The following is a 24,100-nucleotide window of genomic DNA, read 5'->3' as shown; positions in this document are numbered from 1 at the left end:
GGAAGCAGAGAATGGCCCTCATTAGGTCAGATTTTTGGAATTTGGACATACTGGTCAAAACTGAGAAATTTCTGTTGTGCCTAAATTTCATAGTCTGTGGTATTCATTATAGCAGCATGTATGGACTAAGATAAAGACCTAATTGAAGAGATTGCTCTCTAAATTATCACAACAATTTACAGTTCTTCAAATATTTAGATATATTTATGGCCACTTTGGAAATGAACCAAGATGATTATATCTTTCAGCCAAATAGTGAAAACACTGTGCCCTCCCAAGAGTTTTCCTTTTACTTGGCTGTCACATAGCTGAAGGGTGATCCTGAACAACTATTACCCTGCAATTCCGGTATGCTTATCTTTTGCTGATAAAACATCTTTTCCCTTCTTTAATAGTGCTGTTGCACATTTACAGTTAAGTCATTTAAATAATTTTTGGTAGTAGTCAGAATATAAATATAGGTAAACAATCTCCAGTAGATCTACGGCTCTAAAATCAATGAAATGATTTGGGATGGGGGGATACTAGTGATTGAACTCAGGGGCACTTTTACCACTGAGCCATATCCCCAGCCCTCTTTTTTTTTTTTTTTTTTTTTTTGGAGACAGGGTCTTGCTAAGTTGCTTAGGAATACTAAGTTGATGAGGCTGACCTCAGCCTCCTGAGTTTCTGGGATTACAGGTATATGCCATTACACCAGAGATGTTTTGTTTGTTTATTTCTTTTCTTTCTTTCTTTTTCTTTTTTTTTTTTTTTTAACCAGGGGTTGAACCCAGGCCTCGTACATGCTAAACTTGTGCTCTTCCACTGAGCTACAATCCTAGTTACTCTTTTCTTTTTGGCAGTGGTGGGAATTGAATCCAAGGTCTTTTGCATGCTAGGCAAGCGCTGTGCCAGCCCTGAAGTGATTCTTAATAGTATTTTTTTTTTTTTTTTTTTGCTATAGGAAACTATCAAAATGGGAGAAAGGCACCAAGGATAGAGAATAAGAATGTATAGGACATCTAAGAAATTATTAATAGCAGGTACCTCTGGGAAAGATTCAGGTGGGAACAGGAGAAAAAGTCTTAGATTTATACAGTTTGAATTTCTTTAGAAGCATTTTTTTTTAAACATAGAGAATTAGATTCTAGCTTTATATCAGTGTGTTAAATTTTTATAAATTTTTTTAGTTGTACATGAACATAATACCATTATTTATTTATTATTATGTGGTGCTGAGGATCAAACCCAGTGCTTCACATGTGCCAGGCAAGTACTCTATCACTGAGTCACAACCCCAGCCCTGTGCATTGACTTTTGACATCAGAAAAAAAGAATCTCTTCAACAACAACTACACTTAAAGTACTGCTTGTTCTTATTCTGAAATAAAAACAGTTTATGGATTTGTCATTGGTAATAGATATGACTTGGCGATAGTTTTTGGATTGAGTTTGTATGTGAACATGAATATGTGTAAGTAATGATTAAGCACTCTTCAAATGTACAGTGTTATAACATTTTCACTCTTACTAGGTAAGTAGAAAGTTAAAGATTGCCATATAAACTATGACAAAAAGAAAGAACTATCATCTGGATATGCTGGTGCACTACTGTAATCCCAGCTTCTCAGGGGGCTGAGTCAGGAGGATTGCAAGTTTGAGGCCAGCCAGGGCATCTTAAGGAGACCCAGTTTTAAAATAAAAATGAAAAAAAAAAAAAAGGCATCAATTAAAGTGAGACCAGATACAAGGCATCTTTAAAGTTAAACAGTAAACAATAGGGAAATCCACTGCAGATTTTTGAGGAAGGTACTGATATATTACAAAGGGTGCCTTATGAACATTACTCCAGCAATAGTCAGATAGCCTAGAGAGGTTTAGATTGGAGGCAAAAGACCACCTGGTAGGCAATAGCAGTAATGTAGGCTTGAAGTGATAGAATAGGAAGGAAATGGAGATAAAGAATTTCTCAAAAGAACTGGCAGCTCCTCACTGCATAAACTTGTCTACCTGAAGAGCCTAAAGCACCCAGCATGGTGCTGGGTCCAGAGTGGGAACTCAGTAAACATTTGAAGAATCCTAATAAAATTAATGACAAGACCTACTGATATAGGACATGTGCTTTTCAGAAATTAAGAGTGACGAGGAGAAGTCTTAGTACAGAGAAGTGACATGAAGAAGAGGGGACGGTTTGAGGGAGATGATGTTCTGGGTTATATTTTTTGTACAAATTAAAAGTAAACTATATCCTCTGAGCTGGTTTAGTAGTCTTGATTTCAGGAGACCCAAAGCATATTTGCTGGTATAGTATTTGGAGCCAATAATAAAAAATTGCTAGGTACCAGTTGTGGTGGCTCTTGCCTATAATATCAACAGCTTAGGAGGCTGAGGCAGGAGAATTGCAAGTTCAAAGCTAGCTTCAACAATCTAGTGAAGCCCTAAGCAACTTAGTGAGACCCTGTGCAAAATAAAAAATAAAAGAAAGGTGGATGTGGCTCATTGGTATGTGTCCCTGGGTTGAATTCCCAGTTCCAAAAAAAAAAAAGCAGCAGCACAGAAAGAGAAACAAAAAACCTAACTTCTAAGAATAAAAACCTGTACAACAAATAGAATTTTAAAAGACAAACCCAGTTTTCCATCTAGTTTATAAAACAAAACTCCGAAAAACAATGTACATAATACTCATTAAGTAATACTTATGCTCAGATGTGAGCTTTATTTCTCTCAACATTTCAGGAAAAGAATTTGATTTGCTAACACATGGTAAATAATTAATATCTTTTACATATAAAGGACATTTACAAATTATCAGAAAGACAGATATCCCCCAATAAAATGTGAAATGAATAGGCAAAACAGTAAGAAATATAAATGACCAATGGGTACATGAAAATAAAATGTTACTCTATTAGTGCTCAAAGAAATGTAAATTAAAATAATGAGTTACAATTTATAATCATATAATTGTCAGACTGAAAAGAATGGCAATCACCAATATTGTAAGGATGTGAGGAAACAGGCATTCTCAAACATTTGGTTCTCTTTCCAGGCTCAATAACTTGGTAATTGATCTTTAGGTATCCATTTACCTACGTATAGTATACTTTTTATAGGATCCAAGTGTATTTTAGAATTCCTTGGATCCCTAAATTTCCAGCATAGCTGTTATTTAATAAACTTTGGGGATGGATTTTTATGGAAAAACCATGGGAGTCTTTAGGAGACCATCCAAATTAACGACAGAAATAGGGCCAGCTGTGGTGACTCATGCATATAATCCTAGCAACTAGGGAGGCTGAGGCAGGAGAACAGCAAGTTTGAGGCCAGCCTCACCAACCTAGTGAGGCCCTAAGCAACTTAGCATGATCCTATCTCAAAAATAAAAAGGGCTGGGAATGTGGCTCAGTAGTTAAGTGCCCTTGAATTCAATCTGTAGCTATTCACCCCCCCCCCCAAAAAAGGGAAAGTATTTTGTTAAAAAAAAAAATCTTCAGAGTCATAAACTGGATTTTGTATGGAGAATTTATGGCTTTAGTATGTGATTATGGTTTCAGTTGATAAGATTCTCTCCTTAGCATCTTAACATGTTTCCTACCTATTTTACAAGTGTTTGAGTAGAGAAGTTGCTTTATGTTTTTCTCTGTACCCTTCCTAAACAAATGTAATTTTTTTTTCTTAGTGAAAATGATTGTTGGAAGGAGACCCTCAGAGTTATACAAAAGTACATACAAGAGGAAGTGAGGGGAAAGGGAAAAATAATACAAGGGGGACAAATGAATGTCAGTAGAGGGGGCAGAGAGAGAAGAGGGGAGGGGAGGGGAGGGGAGGGGGGATAGTAGAGGATAGGAAAGGCAGCAGAACACAACAGACACTAGTATGGCAATATGTAAATCAATGGATGTGTAACTGATGTGATTCTGCAATCTGTATATGGGGTAAAAATGGGAGCTCATAACCCACTTGAATCAAAGTGTGAAATATGATATATCAAGAACTATGTAATGTTTTGAACAACCAACAATAAAAAATTAAAAAAAAAAATAAAAAAAAAATAAAACACACACACACACACACACAAAGAAAATGATTGTTGTTTTTGGGATAAACTAAACATGCTTGCAGTGTTAGAGGAGCAGACAGATATTATAGTTGGTCTAGGTCCAGACTAGGTTTTGCTATTTTGTATAGTCTAGGAGCCTTGGGTTAGGACCTTTTCCACATTGCTTTTTCATCTATGAAAGCAGGAACTGCTGTTTCTACCAGTCTCAAAATTGTATGGAGATTAAATGTTTCAATATATACAGTGGTTCACTGAAATGTAAAGTATACATATTAGTATGTTGGTATTACTAGTACTACTTGCACCACCACTACTACTATTACTACTAGAATTTTAGCCATATATTGGATTGATAAGTGTCACATAGTATATATGTACTTCTCTTTGTACATACTTGTCTTAACATTGTTATCCAAGCCCTTCGGTGTTAACCAGGGCTTTTCTAGTTTTTAATCCCTGTGATTTAGCTCTGGTTATAGTGGGATGATTGAATGGGTCACTGCTAATTTAGCACTCTCTAATGTAGATACTTGATTTGAATAAGTCTGTTCTTATATTGTTTGACTACATGTCATTTTCTCAATAAATTATCCAGGTTGTGCTTAACTGGTTGCACTTTGTAAAATTTCCACTTGAGGGTAGTGTTTCATCATGCAGGTGAACAAATTTATCAGTGTATTTCAGTTGATTTTGAAATTTCTTGTGCTTATTTAAAAATAGTCATAAAAAACTGTTAGCTGCATGTCGTAAAGTCTGGAAATTTTTTAACTGATTATTTCCTGTAATTTGAATAATTGCATGGAAATGAATAATTAATAGTCATAATTAGTCTTCGAAGAATCATTACTTTTTCAGCTCTTGAGGGATATTATAAGCCTCTTTATTATTTCATATCTGTAGAACATTCATTTTTATTTTTTAAAAATATTTTTAGTTGTAGATGAGTGTGATACCTTTATTTTATTTTATTTATTTTTGTGTGGTGCTGAGAATTGAAGCCAGGGCCTTATACTTGCTAGGCAAGTGCTCTACCATGGAGCCACAACCTCAGCCCCTGTAGAATATTTTATTTAAAATTTTTTTTTATATTTTAGTTTTAGTAAGACCGGTCATTGTATATATCCTATTATATTGTTAGGAAAAAGTATACCCAAGTCTACCTTTTGAAAAATGAATTTCTTTAAAAAAAAAAAAAAAAAGAATGAAAACACATTTGCCCTAGCTGGTTTTTAAGAGTGGCCTGGCATTGACTTTCTATCATCCCTTTTCCTTCTTAACTACCCAATCCTACTTTGAAACCTTGCTTCAATTTTTTAAAAAGTAAATTTTTCTAAAGAAAAAGATTGTGTTTTCAATTGTATTGAAAGATTTAAAATTCTAATGTGTACCATCACATCATTTATTAGTTGGTTATTTTTTATGGCTGTATTTCTTAAAATCTATGGATTACTCCCCCCCCCCCCAATTTATTGTGCAGATTCTTTCTTTCAAGTATTTTTCTTGAATTCTGCTTTTTCCAAGTTATTTGGCATTGATTATTTGATATTCATTAATTTTTTTTGTGTTACTTCGTATACTTTGCCTTGGATTATTATATAGATTACCTTTGTTATTCATCTCTGTTATTTAGTTATGTTGGCCCTGTTATTTAGTTATTGACCTTGGTACATACTTTGTAATATATTAGTGTATAATCTGTGTTGCTGTTGTGGTCATATACTTCAATTTTAGTAAATTAGAAACTCTTTGTGGGCAAGCATTGTTCTTACAGATTTGTGTGTTCCTCTAGATTATTTTGAAAATAGTAAATGTGCAATTATTTTAATAACTATATTATTGAATGTAGGAAAATGTCATGTGATATGGTCAGTTGTTAAATATATAAAGATGGAATCATGATATAAATTCGTGACTGAACATGTGTTAGTTCTGTATGTAATTTTTGACCTCTTTTAACAATTTTTTTTTTTTAAGTGGTACAGGAGATTGAAACCAGGGCCTCACATATGCTAGAAAAATGTTTTACTACTGACATCCCTTTTCTTTTCTTTCTTTCCTTCCTTCCTTCCTTCTTCCTTTCTTTCTATATATTATTTATATATGACAGTGAAATTCATTACAATTCTTATTACACAAATAGAGCACATTTTTTCATATCTCTGGTTGTATACAAAGTATATTCACACCAATTTGTGTCTTTATACATGTGCTTTGGATAATAATGTCCATCACATTCCACCATCATTAATAACCCCATGCAGCTCCTCCCTTCCTCTCTAACCTCTCTGCCTTATCTAGAGTTTGTCTATTCCTCCCATGCTTCCTCTCCTATCCCAATATGAGTCAGCCTCCTTATATCAAAGAAAACATTTGTTTTTTTGGGATTGGCTAACTTAGAATTATCTTCTCTAACTCCATCCATTTACCTGCAAATGCCATGATTTTGTTCTCTTTTATTTTTGAGTAATATTCCATTGTGTATATATGCCACATTTTTTTTTATCCATTCATCTATTGAAGGGCATCCAGGTTGGTTCCACAGTTTATCTATTGTGAATTGTGCTGCTAATTTTTTATTTTGAGACAGGGTCTTGCTAAATTGCTCAGGCTGGTTCAAACTTGCAATCTTCATGCCTTATCCACTTGAGTACCTGAGATTATAGGCTTGTGCCACCAAGCCTGGCAACAGTTTGTGTTTTTTTCATTCTAGAACATGATAGTATATTTTATGAAAATTTAAAAAATTTACAAGTGTTTAATAGTTTAAACCATGCTAGTAGTTTAAAACCATGCTTTTTTTTTAATCACCATTCATGTAAACAAAGATTTTCTTGACCCGAAGATTTTTCACATTGTATGTTTAATTTCTTCATTTTGTTGTAGTAAGAACACTTAATATGAGATCTACCCTTTTAACTGATGTTTGTTTACAAAATAACAAGCGCTGTGTTGTATAGCAGATCTCTAGAACTTATTCATCTTGCATAATTGAAACTTTGTGCTCATTAGTTAGCAACTACTTCCATTTCCAACCTCTCCCTAGTTCCTGGAAACCACCATTCTGTGCTATTCAAGATGTTCCATGTAAGTGGAATCATTCAGTATTTGTCCTTCTCTAACTGTTCTTTTCACTTAGCATAATGCGTTTGTGATTTATCCCTTTTATTTATTCATCTATCCTTGGACATTTAGATTGTTTCTATACCTGATTATTGTGAATAATGCTGCATTGAACATGAAATGCTCATATCTTTTTGATATTTGAAGAGAATTTCCCTTCACTTTCATTCTGATTTCATTTTTTTCTGGATGCATAACCTCAAGTGGAATTGCTGTATCATTGGTAGTTTTAATTTTTTTCATTTTTTATTAGCACATATTAGTTATACATTATTAGTAGGATTCTGTGTGATATTTCCATACATTCATACAGCATTGTGTTGATTCATATCCCACTACCCTTCTTCCACCCTGTCCCATTCCTTCCTGTCCCTAGTAATCACTGTTGTTTCAGTATAACTTCAATTTTTCCCCCCAGGTACTACTATATTGTCTTTGGCATATTGAATCATGAAGTGATTTTCACGTTTTTTCTTTTAACTGAAGAGTTGAGCCACTCTTTTTTTTTTTTTTTCCCAAGAGGACAGCCTTGTAAAGTGAAAAATTTCATGTAACGAACTTGTGTTCTAAGTGTTTTTGCTGGTTCTTTGTGTCTGTTCAGAAACAAAGAGGCATGTCCTGAAAATGCTTATGGTGTTTTTAGCAAGTCGGGGAAAGGAAAGGAAAAACTTGGGCATGTCATTGAGGAAATAGACTAGTAATTTGAATTTCATTTCTAACCTATGTTTTGAAGCTCTAGAAATTAAATTAATTGGTATTTGTTTTTTGCACTGCAGTGAATGATTTAGGAGGGGACTTCAAGGGAGTTGGTAAAGGCTCCTTAGCTGCTGATAAAGTTGTTGAAGAAATAAAAAGGAAAGGTGGAAAAGCTGTGGCCAACTATGGTATGTATTTAAGATAACTGTATTATTTCTTTTGTTTTCCTTTGGTTGATGCATTTGCTTACATTAATAATCTTTGAGAAAATATCTTAGCATTTCTATGTAATTATGAAGTTAGATTTTTATCTAAGTCTGTCACAGTTCTTATGCTACATAATACATAATATGTGAGAATTTAAAAAACTTTTGATTTAAATTATTTCACATGATTATACTCATTTTTCTGTTTAATCATTTTATTAAGGAGCACATGATACATAATTAATAAATTATAGATACAGTTTGTTTGTATTCTCAAAAGATCTGTTTTTGGTGGGGTTCTTTTATTTTGTCTCTTTTTGGAACTGGAGGTTGAACCCAGGGCTTTGTGAAAGCAAGGTAGACTCTTTGCCATTGAGCTACATCCCAGCCCCAAAGATCTATTTTTAATGGCTGGGGTTGTGGCTTAGTGGTAGAGTGCTTGCTTTACATGTGTGAGGCACTGGATTTGATTTTCAGCACCGCATATAAATAAATGAATAAAATAAAGGAATATGAACAACTAAAAAATATTTAAAAAAAAGATCTGTTTTAGCAGGGCATGGTGGCACATGTCTGTAATCTCAGCTACTCAGGATACTGAGGCAGGGGGATTGAGAGTTCAGGACCAGTCTGAGCAATTTAGTGAGAATCTGTCTCAAAATAAAATAGAAAGAGCTGAGATATAGCTCAGTGATAGAGCACTTGCCTAGCATGCACAATGCCCTGAGCTTGATGCCCAGTACAGCAAGGGGAAAAAAAAGACGAAAGAAATAGAGAGATCTGTTTCATTAAAAGGTCTTATATATATATCTATAGAATGATCTTAAGAGTATTTTTTAAAATATTTTTTTCATTGTAGATGAATACTATATCTTTGTTTATTAATTTATTTTTATGTGGTGCTGAGAATTAAACTCAGTGCCTCACATGTGCCACGCAAGCACTCTACCACTGAGCTATAGCCCCAGCCCGATCTGAGTCTTTTTAAAAATCTTTTAAAAAGATTCTTATAAATATAGTATAAGAAGTGAAATGACACCTGTTTCTGTATTAGCTTCTATGTTCCATTTCTGCACAAGTTGTCAATGCTATATGTAACTTTCTTATCTTAGTAAAACTGTAAGAATCCAATTAGGTGTTAAATGAAGTCATGGGCAGAGGTTGGGTGGAACAGTAAATGCAACCTTTACATTTGATGTGTTCATCCTAAATCCTAATACTGGGGATTGAACCACGCACGGCCTCATGCATGCTAGGTAAGTTCTCTACCACTGAGCTATATCCCCAGTCCTTTTTTTTGTATTTTGAGTCATGGTCTCATTAAAGACGTCCTTGCTGAAGATACTCTTGCCTCAAACTCTGTAGCTGTTATTATAGGCATGCACCACTTTACTTTTTTTTAAATATATATTTTAGTTGTAGATGACATGATAACATTTATTTATTTATTTGTTTATGTGTTGCTAAGGATAGAACCCAGTGCCTCACACGTTAGGCAAATGCTCTACCACTGAGCCCCAACCCTAGCCTGCTTTTTTTTTGAATGTTAAGAATTTTAATTGATTCATCACAAAAGCATTGAGCAAATGTAATAATGTTAATAAAATTCTTTAAATATTTAAAAGAATTTTAAAAAAATCAGTGCAGAAAATAGCATTAAAATTGTTTGGCATAATTACACACATTTTAATCTTTCACATTCTCTTTTTTTTAATACCTTTATTTTGTTTACTTATTTTTATGTGGTGCTGAGGATTGAACCCAGTGCCTCGCAGGTGCTCTGCAACTGTGCTACAATTCCCCACCCCCCAACAGTTTCACATTCGTTTTGGAATTCTAGTTTTAAAATTTGTAACCATGTTAACTTATAGGCAAATAAAAAAGATTGCAGTTGAACAGATTTTATATAGAGTCACACAGATTGGAAAACTATTTCCTCAAAATCTTATGGTCAGGGCTGGGGTTGTGGCTCAGAGGTAGAGTGTGCATCTTGCATGCATGAGGCACTGGGTTCTATCCTCAGCACCACATAAAGTAAAATAAAGACATTGTGTCCACCTGTAACTAAAAAAATAAATATTTTTAAAAAATCTTATGGTCAGCAGTTCAATGATTTTTAAGTCAAAATCTGAATAATTTTTAGCTTTTCAGTTTTAAGAATTATCCCAGAGGTGGGTGAGTTAGTGCATACCTGTAATTCCAGTAGTTTAGGAGGCTGAGGCAGGAGGATCGCAAGTTCGAAGCTCTAGCCTCAGCAATTTATTGAGGCCCTAAGCAATTCAGTGAGACCTTATTTCTAAATAAAATACAGAAAAGGATTTGAGATGTTGCTCAGTGGTTGAGTGCCCCTAAGGTCAATCTCCGGTACCAAAAAAAAAAAAAAAAAAAAAATTCTAGGAAAATGTTTGCACATTTAAGTGTATGGTATTTACATAACATTGTTTGCCAGCTTAGATATATTTACTAACCTTGGTCCTTGGTTACATTTTATGTAACCAAAAATACCATCTGGGGCTGGGGTTGTGGCTCAGTAGTAGAGCATTTGCCTAGCATGTGGAAGGCACTGTGTTTGATTCTCAGCACTGCATATAAATAAATTAATTAAATAAAGGTCTATCAGTAACTTAAAAAAATACCCCATATAATCCAACTAGGCCTCCATTTTATTGATGACTTCAATTACCAGGAATAAGTTCCCTAAAGTTAAGTAGCAGTACCTGTATTTTCTTTCTTCCTTCCTTCCTTTCTTTTTTTCTCTCTCTTTTTTTTTCTTTCTTCCCAGTCTCCCTCCTTCCTTCCTTCCACAAGGGATTGAACTCAGGGGTGCTCAACCACTGACACACATGCCCAGAGCTTTTTTATTTTGAGACAGGGTCTTGCTAAGTTGCTTAGGGCCTCACTAAATTGCTAAGGCTGGCCTCAGGCTTGCATTCCTCCTGCCTCAGCCTCCTGAGTTGCTGATATTACAGGTGTACGTCACCATGCCTGGCAGTATAGGTTTACTTTTAAAAGCTAATGGTTTAAAACCTATATAGCACAAGAGTTAAAATCAAGAATCAACAAATGGGACGAATTCAAACTAAAAAGTTTTTTTCTCAGCAAGAGAAATAATATGTGAGGTAAATAGGGAGCCTACATCCTGGGAACAAATTTTTACCCCTCACACTTCAGATAGAGCTATAATCTCTAGAGTATACAAAGAACTCAAAAAGTTAAAACAACAAAAATTAAATAACCCAATGAATAAATGGGCCAAGGACCTGAACAGACACTTCTCAGAGGAGAATATACAATCAATCAACAAATACACAAAAAAAATGCTCATCATCTCTAGCAATAAGAGAAATGTAAATTAAAACTACTCTAAGATACCATCTTACTTCAGTAAGAATGGCAGCCATTATGAAGTCAAACAACAACAAGTGCTGGTGAGGATGTGGGGAAAAAGGTACACTCGTACATTGCTGGTAGGACTGCAAATTGGTGCAGCCAATTTGGAAAGCAGTATGGAGATTCCTTAGAAAGCTGGGAATGGAACCACCATTTGACCCAGCTATTCCTCTTCTCAGACTATAGCCAAAGGACCTAAAAAGAGCATACTACAGGGACACAGCAACATCAATGTTTATAGCAGCACAATTCACAATAGCTAGACTGTAGAACCAACCTAGATGCTCTTCAATAGATGAATGGATAAAAAAAAAAATGTGGCATATATACACAATGGAATATTATGCAGCACTAAAAAATAACAAGATCATGGCATTTGCAGGAAAATGGATGGCATTAGAGCAGATTATGCTAAATGAAGTTAGCCAATCCCTAAAAAACAAATGCCGAATGTCTTCTCTGATATAAGGAGAGCAACTAAGAACAGAGTAGGGAGGAAGAGCATGAGAAGAAGATTACCACTAAATAGGGAAAAGAGGTGGGAGGGAATGGGAGAGAGAAGGGGAATTGCACGGAAGATGGAAGGAGACCCTCATCATTATACAAAATACATGTATGATGATGTGAGGAAAAAAAAAGAAATGTGTCACATTAGATTGGGTAGAGAGAGTTGATGGGAGGGGAGGAGAGGGGAAGGGGGTATAGGAAGGGCAGCAGAATAAAATAGACACTAGTATTGCTGTATGTATATAGGTGACTGCATGACCAATGTGATTCGGCAACCTGTACACTTGGAAAAATGAAAAATTATACCCCATTTGATTCAAATGTATGATATGTCAAGATCATTGTATTGTCATGAGCAACTAATAGAAAAAAAAAAAAAAAGCTAATGGTTACTGACCTGAAAACTAGATTGTTTTCATGGGCCAGAAATAAAATTACATAGACGTCATTTCGAAATTTTCGGGGAGAGGAAATAGGATGTGGTTTGAATGTTTGAGGGAATAAGACATTTTACTATTTTCTTTGCACATTGGAGATCTAGCAACAATGTTTTCAATTTTATTTCATTTGTGTACTTTTGTGTGGTGCTAAGAATTGAACCCAGTGCCTCACACATGCTAGGCAAATGCTCTGCCACTAGTTACAGTGCCAGCCCAATGTTTTCAATTTTAAAACTCTGTATTTTTGAAAACCCATTTTTTAACTATGAAAATTCCAGACTCCCCACTTTACCAATTTTGATATGCTGTCTATATCAGTTAGGGTTCAGTCAGAAAAACAGAAGCCTCTCAAAGTTTTCCAAGTATGTAGAGCTTTAATACAGGGAACCAGAAGCTGGCACAGCCATTAGAAGAGCTGTGCAAATGAGTGTCAGGGAGGCTGCCAATGACCAGGTTAGTCTGAACGTGGATATGCAGTTAGTCTTACATCTGTACCCTGCACCAAGATTGCCTGTGTTTGTAACATTGTACTGTGCTATCTCCTAGGTGAATATAGATCGAACATCACAATTATGGGGATTTTTACCCTTACCTGGGGCTGATTAGTGGAAGATAACAAGCCTCGAGATTTTGTTGAGCTTTGCTTTTTCTGTTTAGTATTGTGTACAAATAGTAGATTTGACCAGATGCAGTGGTACACTCCGTAATCACATCGGCTCCGGAGGCTGAGATAGGATTGTGGGTACAAAGCCAGCCTCAGCAACAAGGAGGTGCCAAGCAGCTCAGTGAGACCCTGTCTCTAAATAAAATAGAAAATAGGGCAAGTGCCCCTGAGTTCAATCCTGTTACCAAAAAATAAAATTAAAAAAAATAATTAAATAAAAATAGTACATTTAATTTCCATATAACACTAAATATGTTTTTTTCAAATTAAAAAGGCACCTCTTTCTCCTCCAAATACTCATTTGTATCCTTGAAGGGAAATGCCACTGTAGTTATTTAAAATTAAACATAAATTAAGTAAAATTAAACATTAAATTTGTCACACTAGCCATATTTTGAACCCTTGGTAGCTCCATGTTGAGTGGTTTCCATATTTGGACATTGTGGGAATAGGACATTGCCATCCTCACAGAAAGCACTGATCAATAGGTTGGTGCTGCTTTAAGAGTATTTGTCAAAGATTTCTTAATAATCTTCCTCATCACTCCTTTTCTTATAGGTTAAATAATTATTTAGGGGCCAAATATCCTTTATAATATTAGAGGATCAGTGTTTCAGTATGTTATGTGCTTGCAATAGAAATGTATTTTTCTTGAAAATGAGTTCTATTGGGTGAATGGGATAAGTCATTGTGAAGGAGATTGCTGAAGTTTTGTATTAATTTCTCTTTCCCTCAGATTCTGTGGAAGCAGGAGAGAAGGTTGTGAAGACAGCACTGGATGCGTTTGGAAGAATAGGTGATGTTTCTTTTCATCTGTGGTCCTGATGGAGCACCTTCTACCTCTCTAATAAAATATTTTTGAATTTTCTATTAAACAAATCTCTTTCTTGAAGATATTCTTAGATTTGTTTTCTATGTTGATTATTTTATTTAACTCACCTTATTTCGTAAAGGACTGAGGTGGCAGTTTTATGAATATATGTTTATTGTTTTTGAACCTTAAGTGCTTATAAAAATTTGTACATTTTCTCAGTGCCCTTTTGGAATAATTCAGTTAAGTTTTAATTATGTTTATAAGAAAAATAAGTCAGTATTTTGTCAATAAAGGACCCTTCAGATTCTTTTGAAGAATTATAACGATTTGGATAAAAATGATCTGACATCTTGTAAATTAATTAAGATGATTGTATGAAGTAAAAAAAAATTTCATTTTTTAAAGAAGCATTTCAAATATAGTGGTTAGGCCATATTTCCCTAGATAATCTTCCTGGTTTAGTTCTACATATTTTTACTGAAAGTTTAAAGAATTACTATGAAGAAAAATTACTGCAGATAGCCCAATATGTTTATAATCTGAAAAAGATTACTTTTTGTAAATTGAATGTGTGCCCTCCCTTTTTGTTAGATCTAGCATATTTATTTTCGAATTATATTAGGTTGAACTCAAAAGCCATTTTCAGATACCTCTGATAGAGACACAAAGTTGTGAAGTTGAAGTCATAGGGTAAAAATAGCTATAAGATGGTGGTTGAATATTAAAAAATAATTGTTTTCTCTATATAGTGAGAATACAAATATGTATCAAAATAGGACATCAGTTTCTAACTTTAATGATTTCTCTTTGAGTTTTGGACTTTTCAGTGGCAGTGACAGTGAAAAGTCTTTTTTTTTTTAATACCTTTAATTTTATTTATTTGTTTGTTTTTATGTGGTGCTAAGAATTGGGCCCAGTGCCTCACACGTGTTAGGCAAGTGCTCTACCACTGAGCTACAACCCCAGCCTGAAAAGTCTTTTAAACTTAAAATTTCAAGTGATTTTGAAGTTAAGTGCAGGGTGGCTGTGGTTCTGGAGTCTTAGAATCCAAGAGTTGTGCAATAGCTTATTCTTTAAATAAGCCGATAGAATTTTGGTAGAAGATGGAGGTGGAAAAATTTAAATTTATAAGTTTGAAAGGAAGGCACTGATGTTATATGATACTTGTGCTTTTGTGAATTAGTTTTTTTTCCTGTAAGCATAAATTTTTGTTTTGATAGTATTCTTTGTCTATTATATTTAACTCTTCTATGTAATTTTGTAAGAAGTATGAGTTGTAAGCAAATACAAATGAATATGCTTGCTTTTGTAGTTGTGACTTGGATCTTTTTATATTTATTGTAGATGTCGTGGTCAACAATGCTGGGTGAGTACTTCTTTTTTCATTTTTAGTAAAGTGCATGCAGTTGTTTATATAAGTGTATACTTCCCTGCCCTTTCTTACCTTATATAATATCAATATTTTAGAATTCTGAGGGACCGTTCTTTCAGTAGAATAAGTGATGAAGACTGGGGTAAGTTGTTTTAAATATGTTTCTCTAGAATATACCTATCCATTTTCCTTTTTGATATTTGATACATATATGGAAAAGGAAAACCCTTTCTCATATAAACTACATAAAAAAAGATGCATAGTTGGAAATAGCATTTTTAAAAACATTTTATAAATTTTAAATAATGTTAAATAATTTGGCAGAAGTTATCTGAAGGATTTCTTTTCTGTTTATTTCCCATTTTTCTCCCTAAGAGATGGTTAGTATTTTCTAGCAGCACTAACGCTTTCTGATAGTCTTTGTCCTTTTATCTAGCTGTGATTCTTTCAAGAGCAGAGCAGGATGTGGAAGAGAGTCTAGGGTACTAAAAATTAAAATGATGGTGATCTTTGAATAGGGTGGACAAAAAGTTTCGAGTTTAGTTAATGAACCAATCACAGTGATGATTGTTTTTTTCTTTGTTCTTACTTTCATTGGCCATCAGAACTAAAACAAACAGTGGTGGCTGAAAAAGTGGCAGTCTTGGCAACTGAGATGAGATAATTGTATCATTGTTTATAGCACATGCTTCTGTCCCCAGAAATCCTTTTGGGAAAAGCAAAACGTGGACAGTGATAGAGCACTTGCCTAGTATATACAGGCCTTAGGTTGATACCCAGCACCATTAAAAAAAAAATTCTTCTGACTTAGAATTAAGAGAAGAGGAGCTTTTAATTTTGTCTTTCTTTAAACAGCTGGGATAAGAAAGAAGTTGAGGAAAGATAAGGTTTACTGGCAAAGGGGGCTTATGTTAGTAATTTTCTTAGAGCTATAATGAATGAAGTGTTTCCTTCTCCTATTCTGTCCTTCTACAGTCATCACTCTTACCTTCTTCTAATGTACACATGAAAATATTTGTTGAAGTCATAAATTGAAACAAAAATAAGTAAGAATGGTTAAAAAACTTGACAATTAAAAGAATACATTAAATCTAGAGTGGCCTATCAATAACATTTCCTAAGTATTCTGTTGATTAGATTGAAATCTCTGCAAACACGTGGGTCTCTTTCTCTCCTTTCTGTCTCTGCCTCTCACTCTCTGTCCCCCTTACTCATTATTAAACTTTGGTAAAAAATATGGATATAGTGAGTATTTTGTAATTATTAATGATCTGTGTGCTTTATGATTATTTTTTTGATGTTGATGTTAAGTGCTAATTATGTATCTAAAATTCTTGGGTATAATAGCAAATTTTTATGTAAGATAGACCTTAATTAAAGCTGGCATTGCATTTAGATATGTATAGGGATTGAAATAATTTTATAAATTATAGGGAAAGTGGTTGTAAGAGTGGGTGTGAACCATTGATTGGTAGTGTAATTGAGCCAGAAGCAAAAATGGTTAACCAGAGAGGGGTGTGATAATAGCTGATTATGAATGCTTAGATATAAAGTGAGTATCTTTAATTAAATAAACCGTTGATTTTGAGACATGTATCTAATTTTTGACAAATTACATAAAAATAATTTCTTATTTTAGATATAATCCAGAGAGTTCATTTGCGGGGCTCATTTCAAGTCACCCGGGCAGCATGGGATCATATGAAGAAACAGAAATATGGAAGGTAGAATTTTATACAGCTATCAAGGAGGTTGAAGATGTTTGTGTGTGTGTGTGTGTGTGTGTGTATTTGTGTACAAAGAAAGATTATATAAAATGTTATGAAATATGTGTAGGCTTTTAAAATGTAGTTTTGGCACATTCACATTAAATTGGTGTTTTTTAATAGACATAGATTAGCTGAGCTGGCTGGCTTTGTATTTTTTTTCTCACCTCTTTTCATTATTAATAATTTTCCTCTTATTTGGCATTTTAGAAATTAGTATGAACGTTGAGGATTCAGTTTTTCTAAATAAAATGTCTTTTTGTGTGTTCAGTGACCAACTTGGGGAAAGATGAGTGGCTATTTCCTGCTAACTGATATTGGTCAGATCTGACTTAGTCTTCATAAACTGTTTAGGAACTGTAGGATTTTCCTTGTTTGGTCCTATATGTGTAACTAAGAATGTGGTGGTGGCCAGGTATGGTGGGACACGCCTGTAATCCAAGTGGCTCAGGAGGCCAAGACAGGAGGATCGTTGAGTTCAAAGCTAGCCTTAGTCATGTTGAAGCACCAAGCAACTCAGTGAGATCCTATCTCTAAATAAAATACAAAATAGGGACTGGGGACGTGGCTCAGTGGTCCAGAGCTCCTGAGTTCAATCCCTCATAGCCATCCTACCCCTCCCCCCACCCTGCCAAAAAAGAATGTGGTGGTGGTAGTGCACTTAACTCAGTGTATGCTATTGCACTCTAGTGTCGGGGTCATCCCTATTAGAGTTGCAGCATATCTTCTAAAAACAAATTATTTGTGATGCCTGTTCTTACTGAAGATTTCTAGTTTATCATGATCCTTGGCAGTTTCTGAAAATAAATGATATGATTTATTTTATTTGGACTAAGTAGAATGAGGTTGAGTCAGATTTTAAGAGGGCATCGTATATTGGGGCATTTGATATTATCCAGAAGGGAAGAGAGGCAATGTGGTAAGGATGGAAGAATTAGAAATGCTTGATGTAATATTTCTTGCTAAAATATTTTTAAAATATTTATTTAGTTTTTTAGTTGTAGTTGGACACAACTATTTTTATGTGGTGCTGAGGATCGAACCCAGGGCATTGCACATGCTAGGTGATTGCTCTACCACTGAGCTACAACCCTAGTCCTCTTGCTAAAATTTTAATTTTAACTTACATGTTGCTAGTTTATATTTATAAATCTTATTGTTTTCAATATATAACAAATATCTATTATTATACTTAATTTCATTTGGCTCTGACTAGGGATTCTTCTCAAATAGTTACATCTTATTGTTGAATTTTGAGATTACTTTTATATCAGTATTTTTTAAGATATGAATCATGACTGTGAGAAGTTAATCACCCAAGAGTTGCTTTTGACAGTTGCAATCGTACCAAAATAAGGTTAGAGTTGTAAATTATCAAAACAGAAAAGAGAATGTTGAGAGACTGATTTTCCTTTTAGGATCATTATGACTTCATCAGCTTCAGGAATATATGGCAACTTTGGCCAGGCAAATTATAGTGCTGCAAAGTTGGGTATTCTGGGCCTTGCAAATACTCTTGCAATTGAAGGCAGGAAAAACAACATTCACTGTAACACTATTGCCCCTAACGCTGGATCACGGATGACTCAGACTGTTATGCCTGAAGGTAAGTTGTGGTTTTATTGCTATTACAAATGTGTGTGTGGGGGGGAAAAACAGTATTTAATTTTCTTAATACTCAAAAAAATTATTTTCTTTCCAATTTCTTTTTTTTTAATATTTATTTTTTTAGTTGTACACAATACCTTTATTTTGTTTATGTATTTTTATGTGGTGCTGAATATTGAACCCAGGGCCTTGCACTTGCTAGGCGAGTGCTCTACCGCTGAGCCACAACCTCATCCCTTTCTTTCCAATTTCAAAAGCATTTTGTGTAATTGTTGTTCAGTGTTGAAAGTTAAAAAAAAAAAAAAAAAAAAAAAACACCACACACACAAAGGAAAAAATAAAAAATGACTTGAATTTTAACATACTGAAGTAAACTTTCATCCTTTTTCTCTGCATAGATAGATACAAATGCATTTTTATAGAATGGGATAATAAATTCTTAACCCTTTTTAATGATTATAGAGAAATATAGAAAAATAATGTACTTTTTTTTTCTTTCCCCCAGTACTGGGGATTGAACTCAGGTGACTTTATAGCAGAGCTATATCCCTAGTCCTTTTTATTTTTTGGCACAAGGTCTTGCTAAGTTGCTAAGTCTGGCCTCAGATTTGTGATCTTCTGCCTCAGCCTCCTGAGTTGCTGTGATTACAGGTGTGCACCATTGTATCAGGCTAATACTTTATTTTTTAAAGCAGTTTTTGCTTTATAGAATTTTAGGCAGGTAGTACAGAAAGTTCTCATATATTTCTTCTATCCAGTTTTCCTCTCTGTTTACTATCTTGCATCAGAGTGGTAGGTATATGTGTGTTACAGTCATTGAACCAGTATTGATTCATTATTATTAACTAAAGTTTATAGTGTGAAATGGGAATACTTTTGTGTTGCATAGCAGTATATTCTGTAATGTTGCATGTCTTCCATTATAGAATAGTTTCACTACTCAAAAAGTTTCGTGTACTTCATTTATTAATTTCTCCCCTTTTCTTTTTAATGCCTGGAGAAGATTCAAACTCATTCCTTTTATAATTCATTAATACTTCATGGTACAGATGTACCCCCAATTTGTTTATTCATTCATTTATTGAGGGACATTTTGGTTGCTTCTAATTTTTTGACAATTATGAAGTAAAGTTGCTATAAACATTTGTGTGCAGATTTTTATGTGAACGTGTTTTCTACTCATTTGAATAAATACCAAGAAGTGTGACTGCTAAATGGTTGGTCAGACTGGGTTTAGCTTTGTAAGAAACCAGCCAAACAACTGGTAAAGCAATGAATTAGAGGTCTTGTTCTATGTCCGTGGCAGCATTTTTTTTTTTTTTTTATTGTCAGTTTTTTGGATTTTAGTCTAATAGGTGTGAAATTCTCTCTCTCATTGTTTGAATTTGAAACTTCGTAGTGACATATGGTGCTTGGTATTTTCTTCTACATTATTTTTTTAAAATTCATTTATCTTTGGTGAATTATCTATTCAGATAATTTAAATTGAGGTTTTTGTTTGTTTGTTCATTTGTTTGAGTTTCAAGGGTTGTTTGTATATTTTGGAAACAAGTTCTTTATCAGATAGGAGTTTTGCAAATTTTTCTTTTCCAGGGAAGTGAGTTGTCTTGTCTTTACTGATCTTTTAATATTCTTTACTTTTTAAGTATAATTTATTGGATATAAAATTCTAGGTTGATGGCTTTTTTCCCAACACTTTGAATATTTCGTTTCATGTTCCTCTTGGTTATGTAGTTTCTGGAGAAGGTCCAAGGTAATTCTTACCCTTGTTCTTTTTTTTTTTTTTAGTCGTTGATGGACCTTTATTTTATTTATTTGTATGTGGTTCTGAGAATTGAACCTAGTGCCTCACACATGCTAGGCAAGTGCTCTAACACTGAGCCACAACCCCAGCCCTTACCCTTGTTCTTTTTTAGGTAAGGTTTTTTTCTCCCTCTTGCTTTTTCCATGGTTTTCTTCTTGTTTTTTTTTTTTTTTCTATCTGAATATAATATGCTTGGTTGGAGATTTTTAGTATTTTTACTGCTTGGTGTTCTTTGAGCTTCTAGACCTATGATTTGATATCTCTCATTAATTTGGGAAAAGTTTGGCCATCCTTGCTTCAAGAATTTCTTCTGCTTCCTTCTTTTCCCCTTCACCTTCTCAAATTCCCATTGAACATATTATATCTTTTGTGATTGCCCACAGTTCTTAAATATTCTTTTTCATTTTTTTGTTGTTGTTGTAGTTCTTTTTTCTCTTTGCCTTTTAGTTTGGGAAACTTCTATTGCCTTGTCTTTAAGCTCATTGATTTTTCATTTCTGTTATAGTCATCTTGATTTCTAACATTTTCTTTTGATTTTTTGATGGAGTTTCCCCTCTCTCTGCTTACAGTACCTGTTCTTGTATGTTGTCTGTTTTTTCCCTTGGTGCCCTTAGCCCATTAATCATAGTTAAATTCCCAGTCTTATAATTTCCATGTCTCTGCCATATTTTAATTTGGTTCTCTTGTTTGCTTTATCTCTTGAGCCTATACTTTTTCTTTCTTTTTAGCATGACTTGCAATTTCTTGTTGAAAGTTGAACATGATGTATTAGGTGATAAAAATTGAGGTAAATAAACCCTTAGTATGAGGAATTACATTTATCTCATTAGGAGTTAGGCCATGTTTACTACTCGCTTTAGCAGTTGGTATCAGAGACTTCAGTTTTTTATCTGCTTTAGTTTTTGTGTTCCCTGTTATTTTGGGTTTGCCTGGGAACTCTTTGTTAAATAGAAATTGTGTCTTTGAACTCTCTGAGTTATAATTAAAACCCTGTTAATGTGGCTATGTTGCATTGGGAAGGGGAAGTGTTCTGTATATTAATGATATAATGTTAAATTAGAACCCTGTTAATGTGGCTATGTTGCATTGGGAAGGGGAAGTGTTCTGTATATTAATGATTAACTCTTCAGTTTTTTTAGTGGGTCATCATCCTGGGTCAGGACCTTCAGAAGAATTTCTTAGTGTTATTTTTCTTTCTTTCCCTTATTTGAGATAAGCAAGCTAGAGGGGCTCTAATTGTGTAATTGGTCTTCCCTTAGGTCAGATAAGGCTCTGGTAAAGGAATTTCTCTTCAGGACAAACCTGTGTCAAATAGAACATAGACATATTTCAAAATGGTTAGTTTCTCCTTGCTCATGTACAGAATGTGAGAGGATTTTTCTCTGATCTTCACTGTGAGAATTTGGTGGAGCTTTTGGAAATAAAATTGACGAAAATGTTAGAGATCTATTAATGTAGAGCCTCCCTAAGATCAAGCATGTTCACATTTAGCCTCTAGGATTTTGTCAGTTACCATTAAGTATTCTTATAGAATCTAGAGGCTTCTATTCCTGATAAGCCATGATTCTCTGAATTTGCCTGATTTTTCAGTTTTTCAGATGGTGGTTTGCCATGTGACTTAGTTCTCTGGTGGAGTTAAACAGAGTTGTTCATTTTTAATTTGTTCAGCTTTTTTCTTGGTTTGAAGATGGAGATGATTGATGACTTCCAAGTTTTACATGTTCAATTGGAGAATGGAAGTTTAATTATTATTTTTCCCATTTATTATGTCATGAACATTTTATTTAGTAAAATTATATAGGATTTTTTTTAATGGTTGCTTTATATTTTACCTATTCATATTCCATAATTTAAAAAGTACTTTTTGTGGTTATATGTGTCTTGTTAAAAAAAGAATTTTTTTTTTTTTTTTTTACTGTGCAACTATTCATCATACATACAAATAAGGAAGAGAATTGAGAACTATAAAGCTTTAGTGAGGGTGTGGTTCAGTGATAGAGCTCTTGTATAGCATGAGTTCAATTACTAGTACTGCCACAAAGAAACAAAAACAAAAACCCAAAGCAAAACAAAACCCCCCAAATCCCCAAACAGAAAACTACGTACCCATCACCCAGCTTCAACAAATCATGAACAGTGAAATAGCCAATTTTGTTGTATTTATTTTGTTGCCTCTCCTTTTTTTCTGTAATATTTTAAAGCAATTTCTAGATATTATATTTCACCAAATAGGCACTTGGAAATGAATCTGTAATAGATAGAGCAATTGTAACCATAGTGCCTTTATTGCATCAAACAAAATAATTTAACATCACCTAATACCAAATTCATTATTAAAAAAAATTCTGGAGGGACAGGAAGATGGCGGTGAGGGGAGTGCATTGCCCCCGTGTGCCGCGTCACTGTGTGGGAGTAGGACGAGTCAGGACGGCTAAAGGCTATCTTGTTAGGAATTTCCAGCAATAGTGGGGTGCTCTGGAACCTGGAGGAAGGAATTCCATCGCACGAGGATCCGCTACGGGGACTCAAACGCGAGAGATTTGTCGCACGGAGGGTAACACTGCTTATTCAGCAAATCGCCCCGCGGCTAGAGTCTGCAGCGCGCGCTGAGAAACGAGGAGATAGCGACGCAGGGTTACAGCGCTGCAGTTTCTGCCAGCCGTGCAATCACCGTACTCAGTGCTGAATTCTGGGTTCTAGACAGGGGAAGGAAGCGGTCCAATTCGGTTCTCCACACCGGTCAGACCACAGAGGAGGCCAGCGGCCACCATCTTGGAGAGCTGACGTCACCATCCCTGTTTTCTTTCGACTGACATTCAGCCATAGAGCAGGTAATTTCAGGCTGCCATTCGCCTTCGGCTTGCAGACAGATTACTCAGGCTCAGTGCTAAATAACCCACGGAAACTGCTTCTTGGAGCCTGCTCTTATCAGAGCATACACTGAGCACGGAGCGGCCGAGTTCCGGCTCCTGGAACTGCTCTGGCCCAGGGCTAAGGAGCCCGCGGAAACTGCTTCTCGGTCCGGGTCCTGCTGAGTACTGTGGAGGTAAATACCAACCGAGCCTTCGTGGGCAGCGGCAACAGGACTGAGACGGGGCCTGTGAGGGCCGGTCAGGACTCACCCGTTGCTTTGGTTACTCGGCAAAGGGAACGAAATGCTGCCATTTGCATAGGATACCAACATGGCAGATCTGATGTCATCAGAAAGCGGCGGAGGAGAGAACTTCATCAATACCAGCGGCGACAGAAACAGTTGGTCTCCTGGTAGGGAGGGTGAGTCACAGACACCCGAGTCTCTCTCGCTTTGTCATCAAGCCAGAGGGGAGGGGCCGGGCCGCCGCCCGGAGCAGGCCCAGCGGCTCGCCGGCGTGGTGGTCGCGTGACCCCAATTGGAGAGGGGGCGGAGTGGAGCCGCCACCCGCGCCCGCAAGGTGGGCAGACCTGCGACCCAGTGGTACACGGGCGTGGTAGGAGGGGCAGGGCAGAGCCGCCGCCCACGCCTGCAAGGTAAGCAGACCTGCGACAGACTGGCGGGTCAGGCCCAGCGGCCTGCTAGCGTGGTACACACGTCACCCCAACTGGAGTAGGGGCAGAGCAGAGCCTTCGCCCGTGCCCGGATCAGGCCCCGCCGGTGGTCACGTGACCCCAATTGGAGTGGGGGTGGAGTGGAA

The 24,100-nt window shown here is 35.4% G+C and overlaps 1 protein-coding gene across 3 annotated transcripts in view; it reads left to right on the top strand.

The window, feature by feature from the left end:
- The window catches only part of LOC124090524 (peroxisomal multifunctional enzyme type 2), a 73,103-nt gene that overhangs the window by 36,100 nt on the left and 12,903 nt on the right, over positions 1–24,100 (top strand). For all 3 annotated transcript variants that reach the window (XM_046441151.2, XM_046441153.2, XM_046441152.2), the window contains 6 exons: positions 7,939–8,046; positions 13,802–13,861; positions 15,224–15,245; positions 15,347–15,393; positions 16,891–16,975; positions 18,436–18,623. In XM_046441151.2, the coding sequence (XP_046297107.1) occupies positions 7,939–8,046; positions 13,802–13,861; positions 15,224–15,245; positions 15,347–15,393; positions 16,891–16,975; positions 18,436–18,623 (510 nt within the window). The remainder of the gene's footprint in view (positions 1–7,938; positions 8,047–13,801; positions 13,862–15,223; positions 15,246–15,346; positions 15,394–16,890; positions 16,976–18,435; positions 18,624–24,100) is intronic.

This window comes from Marmota monax, unplaced genomic scaffold (assembly GCF_021218885.2).
Source record: "Marmota monax isolate L192 unplaced genomic scaffold, Marmota_monax_Labrador192_F-V1.1 WCK01_AAM20220418_F8-fsc01144, whole genome shotgun sequence".
NCBI lineage: Eukaryota > Metazoa > Chordata > Mammalia > Rodentia > Sciuridae > Marmota > Marmota monax.
This window is presented reverse-complemented; position numbering and strand designations above follow the sequence as displayed.